General features: G+C 52.1%; 1 protein-coding gene across 1 annotated transcript in view; it reads right to left on the bottom strand.

Annotated features, from left to right (window-relative positions):
- LOC128945957 (olfactory receptor 14C36-like) overlaps positions 1–17393 on the bottom strand; it is a 51363-nt gene extending 33970 nt beyond the window's left edge. Inside the window, exons 1-2 of the mRNA XM_054289890.1 lie at positions 17339–17393; positions 1777–2687 (exon numbers count right to left, since the gene is read on the bottom strand). Coding sequence (XP_054145865.1) covers positions 1777–2687; positions 17339–17393 — 966 coding nt within the window. The remainder of the gene's footprint in view (positions 1–1776; positions 2688–17338) is intronic.
- Positions 17394–22096: the final 4703 nt, after the last annotated feature.

The following is a 22096-nucleotide window of genomic DNA, read 5'->3' as shown; positions in this document are numbered from 1 at the left end:
ATGCGGAGTGGGGCCAGAGAGGAAAGAGCAAACAGGGATGGGCTGTCGGCAGGGCAGGGAACAGGGGTGAGCAATGGGAAGAGATTTGTAGAAGGAAGAGTAAAGAAATCAAAGGTGAAGCAAAGGAAATGCTCAGGGGAGTTTGGGGGGGACTGCCAGGCAGCCCTGGCTCTGAGCAACAGCATCTGCAGTGGGACAGGAAACTCCCAGCTGATGGGAACAAACTTTCTGGCTGACTGCAGAGGCCAGGACAAAGCTGAGTGGTTTCCCTGGAGTCCCCCAGCCCTTGTTGGCCCCAGGGGCTGATGGCATTTGTGCTCCCTCAGGTTCATGTCCCCACACCAACAGCATGGGGGTGTTCCCCCTGCTCTGTGCAATGCAAACAGGGGCTGCTGAGCCAGTGCTGCCGTGTCTGTGCCTGCAAGGATGGGGTACCTGTGTGAGCTGGGGGAGAGGCCAGGGCTGCAGAGGGGGGATGTTGTTGGCAGCTCCATCAGGACGCTCTGGGACACTGCCCTGGGCTGTGCAGCGCACTGGGGATGGATCAGCCCCTGCTCTGCTGCTCCTTTCCATCTCCCCTAGGGCCCTTGCAGAGCCCCAGCCATGCTGTTTGCCCCCAGCCTGCCCACGGCCAGCCTGGGGCTGCTCACAGGGCTTTTCTGTGCTGAGCATTGGCCTGGGCGTGTTCTTGAGAGAGCCTGGGCAAGGAGCCTGGAGCCCCCAGACCCTGGCCTGAGGCATCAGTGCTGCCCCAGCAGTGCCCATGGCCTGTCCCTGCTGCAGCCCCGGCACTGCCACCCCCAGGACTGTGTCCGGCCCTGGGAGCACTCAGGCCCTACAGCAACACCAGGGCCACCAGGGCAGCGGGGCAGGGCCATGGCAGCAGCACTGGCAACACCAAGTGCTGCTGCCGCTGGGCAGAGCTGCTGGGCCAGCCCTTATCTGCCTCCAGCTCTGCACACAGACATTGCTGCTGCAGCACTAGGGAAGGCAACAAAAGGGCGTCTCTGTAGAAAACTTTGCTGGAAGATCCTTTAGTTCCTTCACATACACCAAGAGTGCAGCCCCTCATTGACACAATCTGTGGTCACAGGGAAGGTGGAGAGAAAGAAAATGAGAAATGACACAAACAATGGATTTTCATTGTGCAAATATTATTAAATTAAAACAAAAAAAGAAAGATAAACCACAACCAAACAAACAAGAAGTATCAAAGATGACTTTTATTACAAGTGATTTGCAGAAATTGGCCAGCAGTTTAATGTGGAGAGCCTGGTTCAAGCATGGCTTAAAGAAAGAGGCCATGAAGGTATACAGCTGATGGAAAAGTAAAAGGTAGCTGTAAAGCAGCATTTCCCAGGCTTGATTCTGTAAATAATTAGGTTCTCAAGCACATTTTTATAAACAATAAGATTCTCAGACAGTCTTCTCATAACAGGCAAACATTCAGTCCTTGGCTGCTCTGGGAACAGATGGCTGCTCTGGGAACAGATATGAAGGTTTTGAGAACTTTTCATATCACGGTGAGAACACTGATCCTGGTTTCAATAAACAAACCACAGGTATGGTAAACAAAACGAGGGTTAGAGTTTTCTCTGTAGCCTATCGTGAGCTCGAATTTTGCAATATGCACGAAGTCAATTAACATTGTTATAAAAGGTGGCTGATTTGATCAATAAATCGGAGTCGATGCTCATCAATCGGATGGTCGTCTCCCTTCACTTCAATAGTTTAATGTTCCTGAAACCATCCTGTCATCAGTCTCCACACTGCAGCCTTGAGCTTCTGGTTCCTCAGGCTGTAGATGAGGGGGTTCAGGACTGGAGGCACCACTGAGTACAGAACAGATAGTGCCAGATCCAGGAATGGGGAGGACACGGAACGGGGCTTCAGGTAGTAAAATACAGCAGTGCTAATGAACAGAGAGACGACTCCCAGGTGAGGGAGGCAGGTGGAAAAGGCTTTGTGTCGTCCCTGCTCAGAGGGGATCCTCAGCACAGCCCTGAAGACCTGCACATAGGAGAAAACAATGAACACAAAACAACCAAGGGCCAAAGAGATGGAAAATACAATAACCTTAAGTTCCCTGAGGTAGGAATTAAAGCAGGAGAGCTTGAGGATCTGGGGGATTTCACAGAAAAACTGGCCCAGGGTATTGCCATGGCACAGGGGCAGGGAAAATGTACTGGCTGTGTGCAGCAGTGAATAAAGAAAGGCACTGGCCAAGGCAGCTGCTGCCATGTGGGCACAAGCTCTGCTGCCCAGGAGGGTCCCGTAGTGCAGGGGTTTGCAGATGGACACGTAGCGGTCGTAGCACATGATGGTCAGGAGGGAAAATTCTGCTGAAATGAAGAACAGAAAGAAAAAGAGCTGTGCAGCACATCCAGTGTAGGAGATGTTCCTGGTGCTCCAGAGGGAATTGTGCATGAATTTGGGGACAGTGGTGCAGATGGAGCCCAGGTCGCTGAGGGCCAGGCTGAGCAGGAAGAAGAACATGGGCGTGTGCAGGTGGTGGCCGCAGACTACGGCGCTGATGATGAGGCCGTTGCCCAGCAGGGCAGCCAGGGAGATGCCCAGCAAGAGGCGGAAGTGCAGGAGCTGCAGCTGCCGCGTGTCTGCCAATGCCAGCAGGAGGAAGTGCCTGATGGAGCTGCTGTTGCACATATGCTGTGTCTTGGCATGAGGATCTGTAGAAAAAGTAATCATGGAATAGCTGGGTTTGGAAAGGACTTTAAATATCCCAACACAGCTTGGGGGCACTTTCCCCCCTCTGCCTGTCCAGGGCTCTGCTGCCTGGAGCTGTCCCTGCCAGCAGCTGCTTCCCTGTGCCCAGGGCTGGGCCCTGCAAGTGCTGCCAGAGCCCAGCCCAGCCCTGGGGGCTCAGCTCTGCCCTGCAGACCCCTCCCAGCTCTGGCACTGCCCAAGGGAGCTCGGGATCTGCAGGGTCTGATGGCAACGTCAGAGCAACCCTGAGGAGGCTGCAAAAGGGACACTGATGCTGCCTGTGACGGGCCCTGTGCTGATTTATGTCACTCCCTGGTTTATCCAGATCTTAGATAACACTTTTTTTTTGTCCACCTGAACTGAGAAATGAAAATATATCTCCAGTTTCCCATCCTGGAAACCCAGAGCAATAGATTATTAAAGCAGGATTTTCCCTTTTATGCAGCCCCTGCCTTCCTGCGCTCCATGTATAATCTACGTGGAAATGTTCTGCAGTCAAATGCCATGCTGAGAGCAGTCCTGAACAATGCAGCATCCTCACCGAAAAGGAGAACACTTCCAAGCCTTACCAGCTGTCTCCTCCCACCCAGATCTTGTCCCCCAGTGCTGGGAGCAGCTGCCAGGGCTGGCTGAGAGCTGTTCCTGGCAGGCAGCAGAGTCCCTGCCCCAGCACAGCACCCTGGGCTGCAGGACCCTGCTCTGCAGGACAGCCCTGGGCACCCCTGGCTGCTCTGCACAAGAGACAAGCAGAGAATGTACTCACAGGGTCTGCAGGCATTGGGATGTTCCAGCTTCAGGAGATCACTCCAGGAGATGCAGCTGCATTGTCCTGCAGCCCGAGGTTCCTGTGCCAAGGGCTGGCAGTGATTCTGCCCCAGGCACTTCTCAGCACCTTCCCAGCCCTGACTGATTGAAGCTCTTTGCGCCTCTGTGCTGTGCCCAGGGTGGCTGCAGGCAGTGCCCCAGCCCTGCTGGGCTGGAAAAATGCTGCTCATCAAGAGAAATGTGCTTTTGAAGCTCTTCTTGGTTACCAGGAGCTACCTCTGTGCCAGGAGCCCAGCCCAGCTCAGCAGCACAGACACAGCACAAGGACTTTAATGAGCCTCTGGGGCTTTGTGCTCAGGCCCTGAACATCAGTCCCTGAGAGAGAGCAGAAGAAACCTCTCCAGAACTCCAAGTCAGAATCCAACTCCAAAGTTTCTTGGACTTTTAATGGGTCCCACCGAGGTTCATGACTGAGAAAGTGTCCCCAGGCCCCAGGCAGAGCAGAGAACTCCAGGCAGTGATGACAGGTAAGGACAAAGAGAAGCCAAGTCTTGGTGCCTTGAGGCACATCAGCAAGGTCTGTGCCACCCAGGGCTGTGAGGAGACACCTTGTCCTGAGGCCGTTGGGCCTCCTGGCACAGCCCCAGCCAGGCTGGACACTGTCACCCCCTTGTTCTGCCTTCAGCATCCCCCCCTAGCCCACATCCCAGTGGCCTCAAGGATCTGCTGGAAGGAGTCCCTGGGGAGCCTTGCTCAGCAATGGCCCTGGGGGCTCCTTAATGCTCACAGAGTTTTTCAAAGGACTTTGGGTTTGGCTTTTGCCTTGGAGTCTCTGAGAGGTTTGTGCAATCATGGCCTCCAATTATCTGCTGTAATGAGTCTCTGGAGAGGCTTTGTCAGTAACACTCAGTGGGGCTCATTAATGCTTCAAGGTACTTCAGTTATTTTAAGGTACTTGGTGTTTCCCTTTTGATACAGACTCTGTGAGAAGTTTGTGCAATCATGGCCCCAATTATCTGCTTTAACGAGTCCCTGGAGAGCTTTGTACTGACACTCAGTGGTGCCTATTAATACTTTGAAGTACTCAAGGTTTTTAAAGTACTTTGGATTTTCCTTTCCACACTGAATCTCTTAAAGGTTTTTGTGCCATCCTTGCCTCCAGTTCTGTCCTCCAAGGAGTCCATGAGGAGCCAGTGTAGGGGATGGACCTCAGTGGGACCCATCCATGCTTTGAGACACTTTGGGGTTTTCTTCTAACTTTGACTCCTGGAAAGGTTTGTGTAATCTCCTCTCAGGCCCTGAGATTCCAGGGCTCAGCTCCAAATGCACTGTGTGGCTCATTAGGATCAAACAAGTCCTGACAAACCATGGTTCTGCCTTGATTTCCCTCTGCTGTAGTGCAGTTCATCAGAAATATTTCTGTAGTGGTTTTCATTCACCAATTTGAGATTTCTTGGAGAATGCAGCAATTATTGTAGTGGGTTCAGTATTGGGTAATTACCAGTGCACTCAGTAGAATACACTTACTCATTTCCTCTTGTGTGATAAGGTTAGGAGAACAGCAAAGCAGGCTCAAAACTTTAAGAGGGCATGAGGAAAAGTTCATCAATAGCAACTAAAAGAAAGAGTAAGAAGAACAAAACTTTCAGAACACTTCTCCTCTCCCTGCAACCTTTTCTTTCCTACTGACAATATAGAGAGACAAACCTAGAATTTTCAGTCAGTTTACCCCAACTGGAATAGTCTTTCTTGAGCTTACTTAGGGAGAGAAGTCTCTCTTTCATGCTATGGAGACTTCTCCAGAAGAAACACTTCTCTTGTGGCTCTCAATTTCCATGAATAGCAACTGCCCAGAACCATCTGCAATTGTGACATCCCTCCCAGTTTTTCAAAGCTCTTTTACAGATGTGTTTATGGGCCATGTCAACCTATGGAGCATTAGTTTAAAGATGAGCTGTTTAAGAGCAAAGGTTTTCCTCATCTATTTCTGAAATCATCTTCATCTCTGAGAACAGAGATCTTTTTCTTCTCCCTGTGAAGGCACAGGATCTCATCACTCTTCCCTTTTTTAATGTTCTAACTTCTCACGGGATCACAGCTACTTCAACATTTGCTTACTTTAGCATGGAGGCCTTTGCTGAACAAGTCAAGTCTCCATAATTTTCAATGCGACACAGGGAAAAAGAGAGTCTGGTGTATCAGTTACATCCTTCTCCATAGCTTTACAAGAGGATTTCAGCCCCAAGATCAGGACATCTCCTCATCCCTCCCATCTGGGACTCGACTTCCTCTTCATGACCTTGGTGTCTTCCTGTTGCTCCTGTATGTGTCTGCACTTTGTTCTTTTCTCTCACTCGAGGGAGGATGGAAGCAGTGAAAGAGGTAATATCTCACCCGGGGCCTGCAGATGGTTCTGTGACCCCGGCCAGGCTTGGTGCTTGCAGCCAGACCTGCTCCCTGTTCCCTTGGTTCCATGGGGCCCCATAGTGTCCCAGTGGTCCCTTGCTTCCATGAGGACCTGAGGTGTCGTAATGCCCCTTTGGTGACACAAGGCCCTGAAGGGTCACAATGGTCTTCATGGTTCCATCAGGCCTCACAGAGTCATAATGGTCTCTGTGCTCCATGCCTGCTGTGTCACCATGGCCCCTTGGTTCCATGGGCTCCAGTGGTGCCACAATGATCCCCTTGGTTCCATGAGGTTCCCACAGTGTCCCAGGGATCTTCATGGGAAGGAAAGAACCCAGCCCCGGTGTTGCAGGGGCAGTCACCAGAGGCCAAGGCCAGCCAGATTTGATGGTACTGACAGATTTTACCTGGGAGCAACACTTGGATATACATAATTTTTTAGGTGGAATCCCAATTTCAGACATGGACACCTGGAGGAGAAGGACAGTTCTTTTACATAGGAAGGAAAGTACAGAACACCAGTATTTGAGGGGCAGACGAAAGCTGGTCATCAGAGGCCTAAGTCAGCCAGACCTCTCTGTTCTAGTTGCTTTTGTATGAAAGTAATCCTTGGATATAGGGAATTTGGGAGGTGGAATCCCAATTTTGACCATTTCTTTGTAGATAAGAACGACAGTTCTTTTTCATAGGAAGGAAAGCACAGAGCCCAAGTGTTTCAAAGGCAGATGAGGAGACAGGTGGCTCCTGTCCTGGCTCCCAAGCCAGCCAGACCTGATTGTCATGGCAGCTTTTGTCATGGAGGAGTCCTTGGATATATGAAATTTCAGAAGAGAAATCTCAATTTTGACCTTGGACTCCTTGACAAGAAGGATGGTTCTTTTCCATAGGAAGGAAAGCATCAAGCCACAGTGTTTTGAGGCAGGTGAGGGACAGCTCCCAAGCGGCAAGGGCAGCTAGACCTCCCTGGCTTTCATTTGGGAGCAATCCTTGGATTTACGGAGTTTTGGAGGTAGAATTCCAGGTTTGGCTATGGGCACCGGGTCAGGATGGATGGTTTTTACCAGTAGGAAAGAAAAATGCCAAGTCTAATTGTTTTGGAAGAAGATGAGAGGTGGCCACCCTTAGGCCAACACAGCCAGACCTCTCTGTCCTGCCACCTTTCATCTAGGGACTCTCCTTGGACATAGGGCATTTTGAAAGTGGAATCTCATATTTGGCTGCGGGTACCTGGACAGGAAGACAAGTCCTTTCCATTAGGAAGGAAATTACAGAGCCCCAGTGTTTCAGAGGCAAATGAGTGCCAACCCTCAGGAAGCCAAGGTCAGCCACACTTGTCAGTCCTGGCAGCTTTGTCTGGGAGCTATCCTTGGATATAGGGAATTCTGGAGGCAGATGCCAAATTTTGGCCATAAGCAACTGGTCAAGATGGATGTTTTTTCCCATAAGAAAGAAAAGCACATGGTCCCAGTGTTTGAAAGGCAGATGAGAGGTGGCCCTGGGTGGCCAAGGCAGCCAGATCTGTCTGTCCTGGCAGATTTCATCTGAGAACAATCTGTGCATATAAGGAAAATTGGAGAAGGAATCCCAGTTTTGGCCATGGGCCCCTGGAGGAAAAGGACAGTTCTCTCCCATAAGATCGAAAGCCCAGAGCCCCAGTGCTTCAGGGGCAGATGAGAAGCAGCCCTCAACATGCCAAGGAGAGCTGGACCTGTCAGGTGGTCCCCAGGAGGCCCAGCTAGCAAGACCTGTTCCATGTTCCCTTGGTTTAATGGGACCCCATAGTGTCAAAATGGTCTCCTTGGGTCCATGAGGCCCCGGAGTGTCACAATGTTCCCCTTGCTTCTGCAGTGCCACAATGGCCCCGTGCTTCCATGAGGCCTTGCAATGTCACAATGGCTTCGTGGTTCCACAAAGCCCTGATGTGTCACAATGGCCCGTAGGCTCCATGCGCCCTCGCTGTGTCACAGTGGCTCCTCTGTGACACTCCTGGCTGCACAAGGTCACCATGGACCCTTGGTTCCTTGGGACCCCCGAGTTTCACAATGGTCTCCTTGATTCCATGAGCCAGCACAGTGTCACAATGGCCCCTTGGTTCCAGTGGGTCCCAAAGTGTCATAATGGTCTCCATGGTTCCATGAGGCCCCATAATGTCACAATGGACCTTTGGTTCCATGAGGCTCAGTAGCGTAACATGGATGCCTTGATTCCATAAGGTTGTGCAGTGTCACAGTGATCTCCTTGATTCTGCAGTCCTGCTGTGGCTGCTGTGTAACAATGGACCTGTGGTACCATGAGGGTCCATAGTGTCACCATGGTCCCTTTGGTTCCACAAGGCCTTGCTGTGCCACAATGGACCCTAGGTTCCCCGCAGTGTCTGGGCAGCCACAGACCCTCACAGATCCTTATGTCTCCTAAGTGTCCCTCACAGCCCCTCATGGCCCCCATGGCCCCTCACAGTCTCAGGCCTGGGGCTCCTCCCAAAGGAGAAGGGGGCAGGCCCTGCTTGTTCTCCTTTTATTTCTGTCCCTTCCCAGCAATGAGTAAAGACGGCCTGAAATGGAGCCTTTCCCCAGCGTTTCCCTCGGGGTTCATTGCAAGCTGAAGCTCTGTGCTGGTGCTGGCCCGAGCGCCACCATCCCTGCAGCCGCCAGGCCTTTGCTGTCCCCCCATGTCCGTTCCCTGTCCCTGAGTCCCGCCCGGCTCTGGCAGCAGCAGCAGCCGCAGCGCAGGGGGCGCCGGCCCGGCCCGGCCGGGGCTCCTGGCCAGGAGCAGCAGCAGCGCCGGCCCCTTCCCGCCTGCTCCTGCCTCGGCTCCCAAGGGCTTGTTTCAGCTCAATTCTGGACCAGAGCAGCAATCACCCACACACAGCCCTGACTTCTGAGGGCCCGCCTGTGCTGCCCTGAGCCAGCCCTCAGAGGAAGAAAGGATCGGGTTCCAGCGCCGTTTACAGCACTGTTTTACTCACCCTGAGCTGACAGTAGGAGGCTGCTGGTGCCTTTGCCTTGGGAATTGCAGATTATGGCAGCTCTTGGCCCTCTTCTGCTTGCCACCTGAATTTTATCTATAAAAATGCAAGTGCCTCTTTCAGTTGGTGCTACCCACGGTGCTTTCATGACAGTGAAGTCAGTATTTTTGTCTCGGAGATAAAGATCAGCAGATACTGGAATGCCCTCCAGCCTCTGAGCACTAAGGCCAGGGGAATTAAAGCCACACAGACCATGTTTGCAGTGCTCAAACACAGCCCTGTTGCTGAAGCTCTTGAAATAGAATATACTGACAGAGGCCACCACAGAAATTGCCTCCATGGTGGGGAATTAAATTAATAAATCCACCAGGAGAAGCAGAAACCAGAACTTCTCGACTTGCTTCATTGCCCCTTCCCAGCAGCAGGAAACGCAGATGCCCAGAGGTGTTTTGCACTGCTGCTGCCCCCAGTTTGAGCACAGGCTCTGCCCAGTCCCAGCGGGAACCTGAGCCCAGCCCAGGGAGCTCAGCGCACGCGGGGCCAGGCCCAGAGCCCTGGGCACGGCCGCCCATTGCGGGGCAGTGGCGCAGACAGAATGTCCTGCGGCCCAAACCTCCTGCTCCTGCCACACAGTGCCAGCGCTCTCCCCCTCCTCCTCCTCTCCCAGCACGGCACAAATTCCAGCTCAGAGAAGGCTTCCCCAGAGAGGGCTCCAGCTCCTGTTCCAGCCTGAGTGTCCCTGCAGAGGAACAGGGCGTCTTTCAGGCACTTTCACAAGCTCAGGCTTCTCCCTTCACGGCAAATCTGGGACGCAAATGGCCTTGCTAAGAAAGACAAAAGCCAAAATGGATTAGTAGTTATTAGAAAAAAATCACCCCTCTTCCAGGCAAAGTTCACCAAGTCATTCTCTGCATTTCTCCTTTTCAGATTCTTTTAGTCAGTTACTCTGGGAGGTCCAGCTTGTTCTGGTGCTTCTCATGAACTGATTTTGCCCTTGATTTATGCACCAAGGCACCAGATGTGGAATCGTCCCCACTGAACTCAGAAACAAGCTCCCTCTGTCAGACCATTTTCACATTCCAGATCATTATCAAGGTGTCCACTGACAGGTTGGAATGATTATCACACAACTCTCCACTTGTGGCTGCAGGTTCTGGAAATTCTTTCTCTGCATTCAGCCAGGCTTGTATTACCTAACAATTCCTGGTACCATCTCCTGTTTCCTTAGCCTGGAAAAGTAACAATATAAAACCTTATCCACGGCACAACTGCCCAATCTACCAGGAAAAGAAAGGACAAGTTTTCAAGACCTCAAAACCTTTGTCCTGCTTTGCTGCAAGAGTCCTGCTGCATGCACAGTGTGGAAAGCCAAGAGAAGCTGCAGGTGGTGGCACATCTTGTGACAGGAGTTCGACCTCATTCTCCAGGAAAGGTTTTTGAAAAGAGCAGACAGGGTTACAGAGAAGATTCCTGGAAAACTGAAACAGCTTTCCAGAACTGAAATGAAAATGGTAAGGAATCATCTGAAATATTTTCCTCAATTTATTTCTATGCTCCCCTTTTCCATCTTACACTATTTCTCCATGCCATTAATTCAAAATGCATCCCACCTCTAAGATCGATGACTTAGCGAGTTTTAGGCACTCTAAAATACCATGAGCTGCACACAGTTTGCCTTCCCCTGTTTTTGCTGGAAAGCAGCAGTGGAGCCATCAGTGAAGTGCTTGGGTCAGGCACGAATCCTGTAGGCAGGGAATGTGCCCCGGCAGTGTGTGACCCTCAGCAGGGACAATGCTCAGCAGCGTTGCTGTGCTCGGTCTCCATGGAACCATGCCAGGAGCAGCTGCTGAGCTCAGAAGCCATTGCAGCCCCCGCCCTGCTCCAGAGCCCCTTGGCAGGGTGAGCTCCTGCCCTGGCTCTGTGTGCCAGGAGCCAGCAGCGCTGGGTGCAGGGAGCCCAGGGAGGGCACAGAAACGCTGGGTGAGAAATGCTGGGGCACAGCGAGATGGGCGAGTGCAGCCGGCCAGGGCAGAGGAGCAGCACGCCCAGGGGGCACAGCCTGCAGGACAGATGGCCAGGGGGAGAAAACAACAAACTTCTCAGGAAGGTGGAGAACAAACGTTTAGTTGCAAACTTCAGACAATGAGGTATTTGGGAAATCTGAAAAAGCATTGAATTACAGTAAAGCACTTGACAAAGCACTGACTGAGCAAACTCTAACCTGTCCAACTTCAAGTTATGCAGATTTTGAGAAGATGAAGTCAGGAGAAGAGAGAGGGGGAGAGAGAGATCCATAGTCAGTCTTGGATCTCAGCTGCTGCGAGCTCCGGGGCCATGGGATGTGTCAGTGTCACACCCGTGTCACAGCCAGACCTGCTCTGGTCCCTCTCTCAGGTGGGGTTTTTGGGGTGCCAGGGGCTTGGCAGCCACTTTGGGGCTGCACCAGAGACTGCAGTGGCTGGGGTGGGGCAGTGACCACCCCACCTATGCACAACTCTCCCTGCCCCCAACACACACTGGAGATGTCTGGGGCCGTTCATCATTTCTCTGCTCTCCAGCACTGAGGCAACAGACTCTGGCTACAGCTCTGAGCTCGTGCCCAAGGCAACCACCCCTGGCAATGGGGCTCCATGGAGCTGCTCTCAGGAAAACCCCCGAAAGCTGGGGAGTGCCCCAAAACTGCCTCAGAAACATGAGAGACCTCAAAATGTTTTCAGAAATGTGGATTATTCAAAAACTCAGTAATGGGCTCTCCCTTCCTTTATCATCCCCAAACTCTGGCTGTCTGATTCCAGACCCCAGCCCACCTCCCCAATCCCAACCTCAACCCATCCCACCCCTCCTGGACATCAACGCCCCCTTCCCAAGCCATACTTCCCCCATTTCCCACCTCTCAAACCCCATCCAATCCATCCTGCCCCACCCAATGCCCATCTTACCCCTCCTGATTTGAAGCCCACTTCACCCAATCCCCTTCCAACCCTATTCTACTCTGAGGGGCTCAGTAACTGAGTAATTTTGGGGTGGGATTGCGGAGGTTTCTGTGGCATTGAGTGGTTTTGAGCTGACAAATATATCCCTCTTGTCTTTTGCCAAGAAATAAAGACAATCAAACCAAATAACCCCCAACCCCTCCCCATATCCTCCCAGATATCTCCTGGAATCCAAGATTCCCCCAAAACACAAGTAAAATGTGAAGCTTTAGATGCCACTGATGAATTTGTTGATTTTTACCCCAATTTTCTCTGTTTTAAAGGGAGAGAGATAAATCAAAAGATAAAGAGAGGCAAAATAAAAGGAACACCAGCCATTTCCCACTGTGTATCGAAGGAAATGTGAGTCACCAGGGCTCTGACCAATGTGACCCCATGTGGGTTCTCTGATGGGGATGAAGCTGGAGCAGTGCATGAAGCTCCTCCTGCAGTTGGGGCACTCACAGGGCTGCCCTTACCAGTGCATCCGTTGGTGTTGGGTAAAGAACGAGCGGTCTGAGAAACTCTTCCCACACTAGGGACACTTGTAGGGCCTCTCTCCAGTGTCGATGCGCCAGTGGGTGACGAGGGTGGAGTTGTGCCTGAAGCCCATCCCGCAGTCAGGGCAGCAGAAGGGTCTCTCCTCGGTGTGAATTCGTTTAGTTACAAGGAGATGGGAGCTGGTCTGAAACCTCTTCTGACACTGGGGACACTCGTAGGGCCTCTCCCCAGTGTGGAACCTCTGGTGGACAACTAGGTCAGACGTGTGGCTGAAGCTCATCCCACATTCCAAGCACTTGAAGGGCCGTTCCCCAGTGTGGATCCTCTGGTGGCAGATCAGGTTGAATCTCTTCCTGAAGCTCTTCCCACACTCCAAGCACTCATAGGGCCTCTCACTGTCATGAAGCTGCTCATGGACCACCAGCTCTAAGCTCTGGCTGGATCTCCGGCTGCCTTCCTGTCTCGGGGTGGGTCTTTCCTCCTCAGAGCACCCCGGGCTTAATTTGGAGCCCTGCTCCTGAGGGATCTCCTGGGCTTTTCCTCCCTGTTGGATTCCTGCACCGTGAAGCTGCGCAAGATGGCATCTTCCACCATGTTCTGCTGTGGGGATTTGTCTTCCCTGGTCTCCATCCTCAGCTCCTTCTCTGGGGGAGGAAGGACAAGGAGAGGATGGGATTTGCCTCTGTGCCAGAGGGAAGGGGAAGGAGATCCCCCCAGTGCATCCCCGGCAGGACAGCGTTGGCACCAGGGTTGTCCTGCAGCCAGGGGCCGTGCTGGGCTGGCAGATGGAGCAGGAGAGAGGGGGAAAGGGGCACTGACTTCCTCCTCACCTGCCAGGGTATCCCAGGGCTCCTTCCTCTTCCTCGCAGCCTTCTCCTCCTCCATCTGGCCAAGGTTTGGGAATGGGAAATCCTGGTTGGGGAAAAACAAGGTGTGAAGGCCTTGGGTTGGGGATTCCTCCTGCCCAAGTCCACCTCCAGAAGTCACCTGATGTCCATAAAAACCTCCAAAAATCAAGAGTGAATAAAAAAAAGCCACCAGGAGTTTCCCATTTCCAGTCTCATCCCTTTGGGGTTCTGGTGGTCCCCCATCTCAGGGCTGCTGGGGATCCCATGGGTCCTGGGGATCCCCCCTCTCCAGGGTCCTGCTTAGGGATGCTGGGGGCATTTCGGGTCCCCCTCTCCAGCCTCCCTGCAATCCAGCCACTTGGGGCTCCCCCCTCTCCCCACTGCCCTGTCCTCATTTAGGGCAAATTTGGGAGAAAATCTCCAAAAGATTTTCCTCTAGAAAGCAGATTCAAGCAGCCCCTCCTCCAACTGGATCGAGAAAAGATTTCCATGGAGAAAAGGGGAAAAACCTGTTTATTTTACAGGCAAAGCATTCACCAGCACAAAAAAAAAATGAGCAATATTAAACAATAAAACCTCTTGCTGCTGCAAAAGAGATGACAAACTCAGAAAGTCCCTCCGTGAGCTGCAGCCCAGCTCACTCAATCTCTTATCAGTCCCTCCACTGCTGGAAATGCCACAGCCCAGGCTTGGCCAGATGGGCCACAGGTGGGAGCTGCCGGTGCTCTCTGGGTGTTCAGTCCAGAGCAGGTTTAAACAGCTCCAAAGAAAAAGAAAAACCACAGTCCAGGGAACTTCTCTGCCTCAGAGACCTAAAACCTAACTAAAAGCAAAGGAGAGCTCTGTCCTGCTGTCTGTCCATCCAGGAGCCGGAATGTGAAGGAATGAGTGCAGTTTCTGAAAACAAACTGCTGCTTCTTCCTCCTCCCCTTCACTCTCAGAACCAGCCTTAAAGGCACAGAACTCATTTCTGGGCTAAACAGACCGATGAGGGTAGGAGCATCATGAAGACACGCCCCTGTCAGGGTCAGGGGGTCCCGTCCCCGCCTCATCTCCGGGCTGCCGGGGGTCCCCCAGCTCCGGTATCGCCCCTTCCCCTCTCCCCGCCCCGGGGGTCCCCCGTTCCACAGCCCTGGCTCTCACGGGGATCCCCAAAACCAATGTCCCGCCCCGTCGGTACCGGGCCATCCCCACGTGGACCCCCCGGGACCCTCCCGAGGGGCGATCGCGGCTCCTCTCCCCCCGAAAAAGCTCCTCTTAGGGAGCCCGGAGATACCCGGGGCTCGACTCCGGGATCTGCCGGCTCCGAACACTCTCCAAAAAAATCCTCCCGGAGACCCCTGGCTGGAGCCGGGGCAAGCTCGGCCTCCGCCCTCACCTGTGGCTCGGGGCTGGGGGCGATGCTCCCGGGGCAGGGGGTACTGCAGGCTCGGCGTGCGGGCGCTGCGAGCGCCGCGATTCTCCAGCTCCTGTTGCTGCTCCTCCTGTCCCTCCTCTTCCTCCCGCATTTCCTCTGCTCCCAGCCCGGACCCTCCTTTCCCACCGCTCTGCCCCGCGGCCCCGCAGCACCGGCTGCTGGGTGGGGGAGCCCCCGATCGGCCCCAGGGCTGGGCAGGGGGCTCGGGGACCCCCCCGGGGCGGATCCGTCCCCCCGGCCCGAGCCCCAAATTCCGCTCCGGGGCCGCCGGGCTCTGCGGGTTCGCCTGGCACCCGGTGAGTCATCGGCGGGAAAAGCTGTGATTGGCTGGAATTGTTGAGCGCGTCTTCTGATTGGCTGGAATTGTGAAAGGCGCTGCGCCCTGCGGGTGTCCCCGGGAGCTGCGTAGTCCGGGCCGGAGCCTTTTATATCTCTTTGTGTTTCTGAGACCATTTTCCTACTTCTATCTCCCCTTCTGAGACTCTTTCCTATTTCTTTTTCTCTCTGAGACCATTTTCCTATTTCTTTCACTCCCTCTCTCCTCCCCATTTCTTTTTCAGTTCAATCCATGTTCAATCAAATCCACAGGTTGTGCTCCCATGCTCTCATTCGCACCTTCACTGGGGCAGAGACATCTCTCCCTCGCAAAATCGTAAGCCATGGACAGGATCCCTTCCCACCCCAATCGTTCAGGATTCTGTCAGTGACCCACTTCCATTTCCTCCCTCCGTCTGGTTCCAGACAGAAATGTGCTGGAAAATGTCCGGCAAAGCCACCTTTGTTGTGTGCTCTGGAGCCCACAGAGCTGCTGGACCTTGTCCCCTGGCCCTGCACAGCTCCTTGGGAGGCACAGCAGAAGCAGCACCCTGGGAGCCTCGGGAATGCCCCTCTGGCATCCATGGCACACACTCCCAGGGGCTGGAATTCCAGTTCCCAGCCAGGAAAAGATGTTTCTGCCCTGAAAGGAAAAGCTTTTAAGAAGGTGCCAAAAGCCAAGTGGAGCAAGATCCTACAGTGACATTTCACTGCCCACTTTAATAACTTCACCCATGGTTGTTGTAGCTCCTCTACTGGGAATTAAATCAGGGCAGGGTCTTTGGTGGGAGCTGCCCTGGGTCAAGGGAGACACTGAGAGAGAAGCAGAGCAGGCAGAGAAAGGCAGGAGAGAAAGGAGGACACAAACACAATCAGCTGAGAAGGCGGCATTCTAAAAACAGAACTGCAACTGACTGAAAATGAATGGGACAGAAATCAATAATTCTGGAAGTTTTATTTAATAACAAAATACATCCCACACACCCAGCCCACACAATCCTGATCCCACACCCTCAAATTTGGATCCCACTTCTCCCCATCTCCTTCCAATCCCATCTCATCGTCGAGGCTGTGGAATTGAGTAATTTTTGCACGGGACTGGGTTTTTCTGAGATGCAAACAAGGCAATTTGAGGTTGAGTTGAGCCTTTTGGGGTAAGATTGTGGTGTTTTTGGTGAGACTGAGTCATTTTGAGATGTCAGATCAATCTGTCTTTACTTTCAGAGTGCAAGGATATGGAGAACACTTCCTGAAATCCCTAAAGAACCCATAAATCTTTGAGAATATGTCCCAAAACCATGAATTCCTGGTCAAGTACCTGTTAATTGATGAAACTTTAGACATTTTTTACCAATTTCTTACCTTTTAGTTCTATTTCAGGTGTTTTTAAGTGATAATGACAAATCAAGAGGAAATTGGGACCAAACTAAAAGGATAGCCAGCCAGGTGTCCTCCCAATGCAGATCACTGGGAATGTGGGTCACCAGGGCTCTGACCAACGTGGATCCTCCCATTGGGATGAAGCTAGGGCAGTGCATGAAGCTCTTCCTGCAATAGGGGCATTTGCAGGGATTCCCTTACCAGGGCCTCCATTGGTGTCTGGTCAAGTGAGAGCTCTGAGTGAAGCTCTTCCCACACTGGGGACACTTGTAGGGCCTATCCTCAGTGTGGATGCCTGAGGGTGGGTGATGAGAGTGGAGTTGTGTTTGAAGCCCTTCCCACAGTCAGGGCAGCAGAAGGGCCTCTCATCTGAGTGAATCTGCTAGTGCAGGAGGAGAGTGGAGCTAGTCTGAAACCTCTTCTGACACTGTGGACACTCGTAGGGCCTTTCCCGAGTGTGGATGCGTTGGTGGGTCACAAGGGTGGAGCTGCAGCTGAAGCCCTTCCCACACTCCCCACACTCATAGGTCCATTCCCTGGTGTGGATCAACTGGTGGCTGATCAGGGTGCTGCTCTGCCTGAAGCTCTTCTAACACTCCAAGCACTTGTAGGGCTTCTCCCCATTGTGAAGCTGACCATGGACCACCAGTTCTGAGCTCTGGCTGAAGCTCTGTTCACCTTCCTGGCCCAGGGTGGGTCTTTCCTCCTCAGAGCATCCTGGGCTGGGTTTGCAGCCCCTCCTCCTGTGGGACATCCAGGGCTTTTCTTCCCCATTGCCATGGAGCCACTCAAAACAGACTCTTCCACTAGGTTCTGCCCTGGGAATTTTTCCTCCCTGGTCTCCATCCTCAGCTCCTTCCCTGGGGAGGAAGGACAAGGACAGGATGGGATTTGCCTCCTTGCCAGAAGGAAGGGAAAGGAGATCCTCCCAGTGCATCCCCAGCAGGATGGCGATGGCAGAGGGGTTGTCCTGCAGCTGGGGGCCATGCTGGGCTGGGAGATGGAGCAGGAGAGAGGGAGAAAGGGGCACTGACTTCCTCCTCACCTGCCTGGGTGTCCCTGGGCATCTTCCACTTCCTCAAAACCTTCCTCTCCTCCATGCGGCCAAGACTTGGGAATGGGAAATCCTGGTTAGGGGGAAAACAAGGAATTAGCACATTGAGTTTGAAGGCCCCTTTGTGCAAGTCCATCTCTAGAAATCACCAGCCATCTGGTGACCATAAAAACCTCCCAAACACCAAGATTCAGCCCTGAAAATGCCTCCCAGGAGTTCCCTGTCTCTGGTCTCTCCTGTTTGGGGATTCCCCCCTGTCCCAGCTGCTGGGGGTCATGCTTGTATTGGGGGTCCTCTGTTTACCCGGTCCCCGCCCTCCCCAGCTGCTGGGAGTCCCAGCAATCAAAAAAGATTCCCCCTTTTCCATCTCCCCACTTAGGGATGTTGGGGATTTTGGGCTCCCAGGCTCCCTTCTCCCCTCATTCTCTGCTCTGGGCTGCAGCGGCTCCAAGGAGTCCCCCCTGCCCCTCTCCAGGCTCTTGAGGCTCCCGCCACTGGCGGCGCTCCCCCCTCTCTGGGCTCCCCACTTTGGGCTCCTGGGGGGACACAGGGTTCTGCTCCTCCAGGCTGCCTCTGTCAGCAGCCGCCACCGCCATCCCCGATGTCCCCCCAAGGGGCCTTTTCCACTCAGCCTTGGACTTCTTCATTCTCCAAACATCCCCCCAAAAAAACCTAATTGATGGACCTTCCAGGATATCTGGGCTGAGCTCTCCTGTCCAGGGCACCCGTGGGATGGGGGGTGATGATCCAATGGGTGGGGGCTGTGAATTCAGGGAGTGCTCCACCTCATGGTTCCTTCTCCTTTCCCTGATCCTCCTTTGTCTCTCCTCTTCCTCCCACTCCTCCTCTTCCCTCCCTCCTCCTCCTCCCCCAGCAGCAGCCACACCCTCGGTGCCCCATTCCTGCAGCCCTTGCAGCTGGCGGCAGGAGCAGGGATGGAGCCGGGACAGGTTGGGATGGGCAGCGCGGGGTTCTCGGCTGCTCCCAGCCACTGCGGGCGGGGGGAACCTGGCCCGGGCCTATGGAGAGGCAAACTGGGCAAACTGGGGGCTGCACATCCAAACTGGGCCTTGCTGGGGACCCGGCCTGGCCACTGCCAGCCCTTGGGGCTCCTCTCGGCACATCCGCTGGGGGGAACGCACACAGGGCTGGGGGATCCCAGCAGTGGCAGCACTGGGAGGGGCTGGTTTGTACTGGGATCATACTGGGATCATTCTGGGATGGAGTAGGGGCCTGCAGGGGCAATTGAGACCATGTTGGGGGCAAATGGGATATACTGGAAGCCACTGGAATCATTCTGAGGGTGACCAGGAGCAGCTGGAAGCAACTGGAATCATGCTGGGAGCAACTGGGATGAACTGGGAATCACTGGGTGCATTCTGGGGGTGATTGGAAGCAACTGGGCTTGTACTGGGATGAACTGTGATCATGCTGGAAGTGATTTGGATTATAGTGGCAGTGAGTATGGCTACACTGAGGTTGACTGGGAGTGGTTGTGAGCAAATGGGATCAAGAGGGAAGAACCTGGGAGTGACTGGCAGCTGAGTCCATGCTGGAGTCTGTTCCAGATTGCAAGGCAGGATGTATTCTTACCATCTGTATGGCAGTTGTCTTTTGCCAATGGGCAGTTTTCCTTATCTCTCTCTGAGTGTTCACAATCACTCCTCCCTCGGGAAGGGACATCTGCTGATAACAGGCTATTGAATAATGTCACTGTGTCCTGGTTTAGGACAAATTAGGGGAAATCTCCAAAAGGGAGCCCCCCCAAAAAAACAAACCTCCAACCACCCCTCCCCCCAATACCGGGTTCGGGAAGGAATTTCTCGGAGGAGCAAAGTAGAAAACAAAACCTATTTATTGACAAGTAACAAAAGAACACTCCCCAACACAAGAAAAAAAAAGAAACCAGGCAGTGTTGTGGAGGGCGCTGAGCTTCTCTCGCAGACTCCGGGGATCCCGGACATCTCAGGTCAGGTCCGGAGCCGGTCCAGTATCTTCAGGGGAGGGTAAGAAAGAGAGGACGAAAGAAAAGAAAAAAACAGCGCAGAAAGCAGCAAAGGGGAAAAAAAAAAAGCAGCTATCAGCTAGGGCTAAGGCAGAAGCAAGCAAGCAAGCAAGCGGCAAGCCAAGCCAAACAGCTGAAAGCAAAAGTGCCCCAGTCCCCCTCACTCCTCCCTCCCCGCCCCACCGCGGCAAGACAGCCGGGCGGGGGGGGGAGGAAGAGAGAGAGAGAGAGAGAGAGAAAAAGCACAGCTGCCAGACACAACACACGATACTGGGATAAAGGCTGTCACCCCACGACACTCTGCATGACTGATAAGAACTACAGCATCCCATTGTGAGATGCTCTGCCCTGAGGGAGGAGCCAGGCATTGCTACCCAGATATAATCTGGAGATTCTGGAATACCAGAACAGCTTTCTCCACGGGATTCCCCAGAGGAACAGCAGCTGTCTCTTCTTCCACTGGATCTTCAGAGAAAGATTACATCCTTTTCTACAGGACCTCCTTGCTCCAACAGAACCACACCTGCCACTCCAGGAGGACTGCAGCCACATTTCCAATTCGACTGCTACCAACACCCTGACCCACAGGGTGTCAGGTTGAGTTGTGACTCTGGAAATGTTGCTCTAGTGTACTGCATTGTTTATTCGTTTAATTTTCTTCCCTATTAAAGAACTGTTATTTCCTGCTCCCATATCTGTGCCTAAGAGCCCCCTTAATTTCAAAATTATAACAATTTGGAGGGAGGGGGGTTTACATTTTCCATTTCAGTGGTGGCTCCTGCCTTCATTAGCTGACACCTGTCTTTTCAGACATTAACAAGGGGAAAGTTTCAAAGCCTCAGTTATAAAGCAAACAAAGTTTGGAGAAAAAAAAATAGGAATTGGGGATGTTCTATTAGTTGCAGAAGCAGGGTGAAATTTATTAGGACAGGATTTACAGGTGCAGTTTGACATTCTCTTGAGTGCTCCCAGAGAAAGGGAAAATGGTAGTTAGGCTTCTCCAATTAAGGGGAAAAAATGAGGAGAAAATTCAAGAGATTATTTGGGCAAAACCAAAAAAACTGAGGTAAATTGAACATGAAAGCTATAGTAATAAAAATAGTTAATGAAAACCATCCAGTTTGGGTACGATACATCCGCTCTCCCTGGAGGGGAGATGAGGACTAAGGCCAGTGATCAAGGACCTACTTGAGGACAGGACCTTAGAACCATTAATGTCCCCCCATAATGCACCCATATTGCCAGTAAAGAAGTCAGATGGGATTTACAGGCATGTCCAAGATTTGAGAGAAGTGAACAAAAGAGCTGTGATTTAGTACCCAGTAGTGCCTAATCCCTAAACACCACTAAGTAACATCCCAGTGGCTTAGCGTGATAGAACTAAAAGATGCTTTTTGGGCATACCCACTAGCAGAGGGAAGTGGGTTATATTTGCTTTTGAATGGGAGGACTCCGATTCTGGGAGGAAGCAACAGCTTTGCTGGACTAGGTTACCCCAAGGGTTTTCTGAATCCCCAAACCTTTTTGGTCAAGTGCCAGGAGAAGTACTACAACTTTTCTCCATCAAACCTGAGATTAAGCTCGTCTGATATGTAAATTATTTGCTTTTCTCAGGACAGGAAGAAAAAGAAGTTTGAGAATCCACCATAGTGTTGTTAAATTTTCTGGGGGACCAAGGATTTTGGGTATCAAAAGGGAAACTCCAATTTGTACAGCAGGAAGTAAAATTCCTAGGACATGTGACAAGGGAGCTGGCAGCTGAACCCTGAAAGAATTACAGGGATAGTCTCACTCCCACGGCCAAAAACTAAGAGGGAAGTCAGAAGGTTTTTAGGCCTGTTGGGATATTGTAGGCTGTGGATTGAAGGATACAAACAGGCCATCAAGTTTTTGTATGAAAAGTTAGTTGAAGAAGAGATTAGGTGGGGAAAAGACAACAAACAAAAGTTTGAAGCTTTTAAAGCAATAGTTAGTCAGTGCACCAGTACTGAGTCTTCCTGCCTTTGACAAACCCTTCTATCTGTTTGTAGATATAGAAAAGGAGTACCACATGGAGTATTAGCCCAGGACTGGGGAGGATCCAGGAAACCAGTGGCCTATATAGCAAAAGTGCTAGACCCCGTCAGCTGGGGGTGGCCAACCTGCATTCAGGCTGTGGCAGTGACTGCCCTACTCATAGCAGAAAGCAAAACATTACCCATTCTGAAAAAACTCAAAGTATACACCCCTCACTTGTTGGAATCCATAAGGTTAGAGGGTTTTTAGGAAATGGTTAAAAAAGTATAGGCCTCAGACTGAAGTTTTGTTAGCATTGCAAATGCAAGCAGAAAAGTTTCCCATGCAAGCAGAAAAGTTTCCCAAGCAGTAGACGTGACAAATAACAATAGATCTCTGTAGAATTGGTTTTAGGATGGCAACAAGGTTATTTAATGTATATCTTTAGAAGGTTAGCATGAATAGAGCTCTGTTCATTGTCTCTTATGAACCAGTCTTTGTTTTAGCTACGATTACGTATACTTTGTGGGATTGGATAGAATGCTTGTCAATATGTGTTTTCTGTGTGTGATTGGCTGAACTCTAGATTGAGATGATTTTATGTATTGCTGTATGAGCCCTCCTGGAGGAGGCATTTTTTGGGGTGGATCAGTGAGCTGTCATGTCTCCTTTTTGTATTATGAGACTGATGTGCTGGAAATAAAATCAAAAATCTCTTCACTGGTCTGTTTACAATGTTATCCATATTT

This window comes from Melozone crissalis, unplaced genomic scaffold (genome assembly GCF_028551555.1).
Source record: "Melozone crissalis strain CALT ecotype California unplaced genomic scaffold, PUWL_Pcris_2 ptg000068l_1, whole genome shotgun sequence".
Classification (NCBI taxonomy): Eukaryota; Metazoa; Chordata; class Aves; order Passeriformes; family Passerellidae; genus Melozone; species Melozone crissalis.
This window is presented reverse-complemented; position numbering and strand designations above follow the sequence as displayed.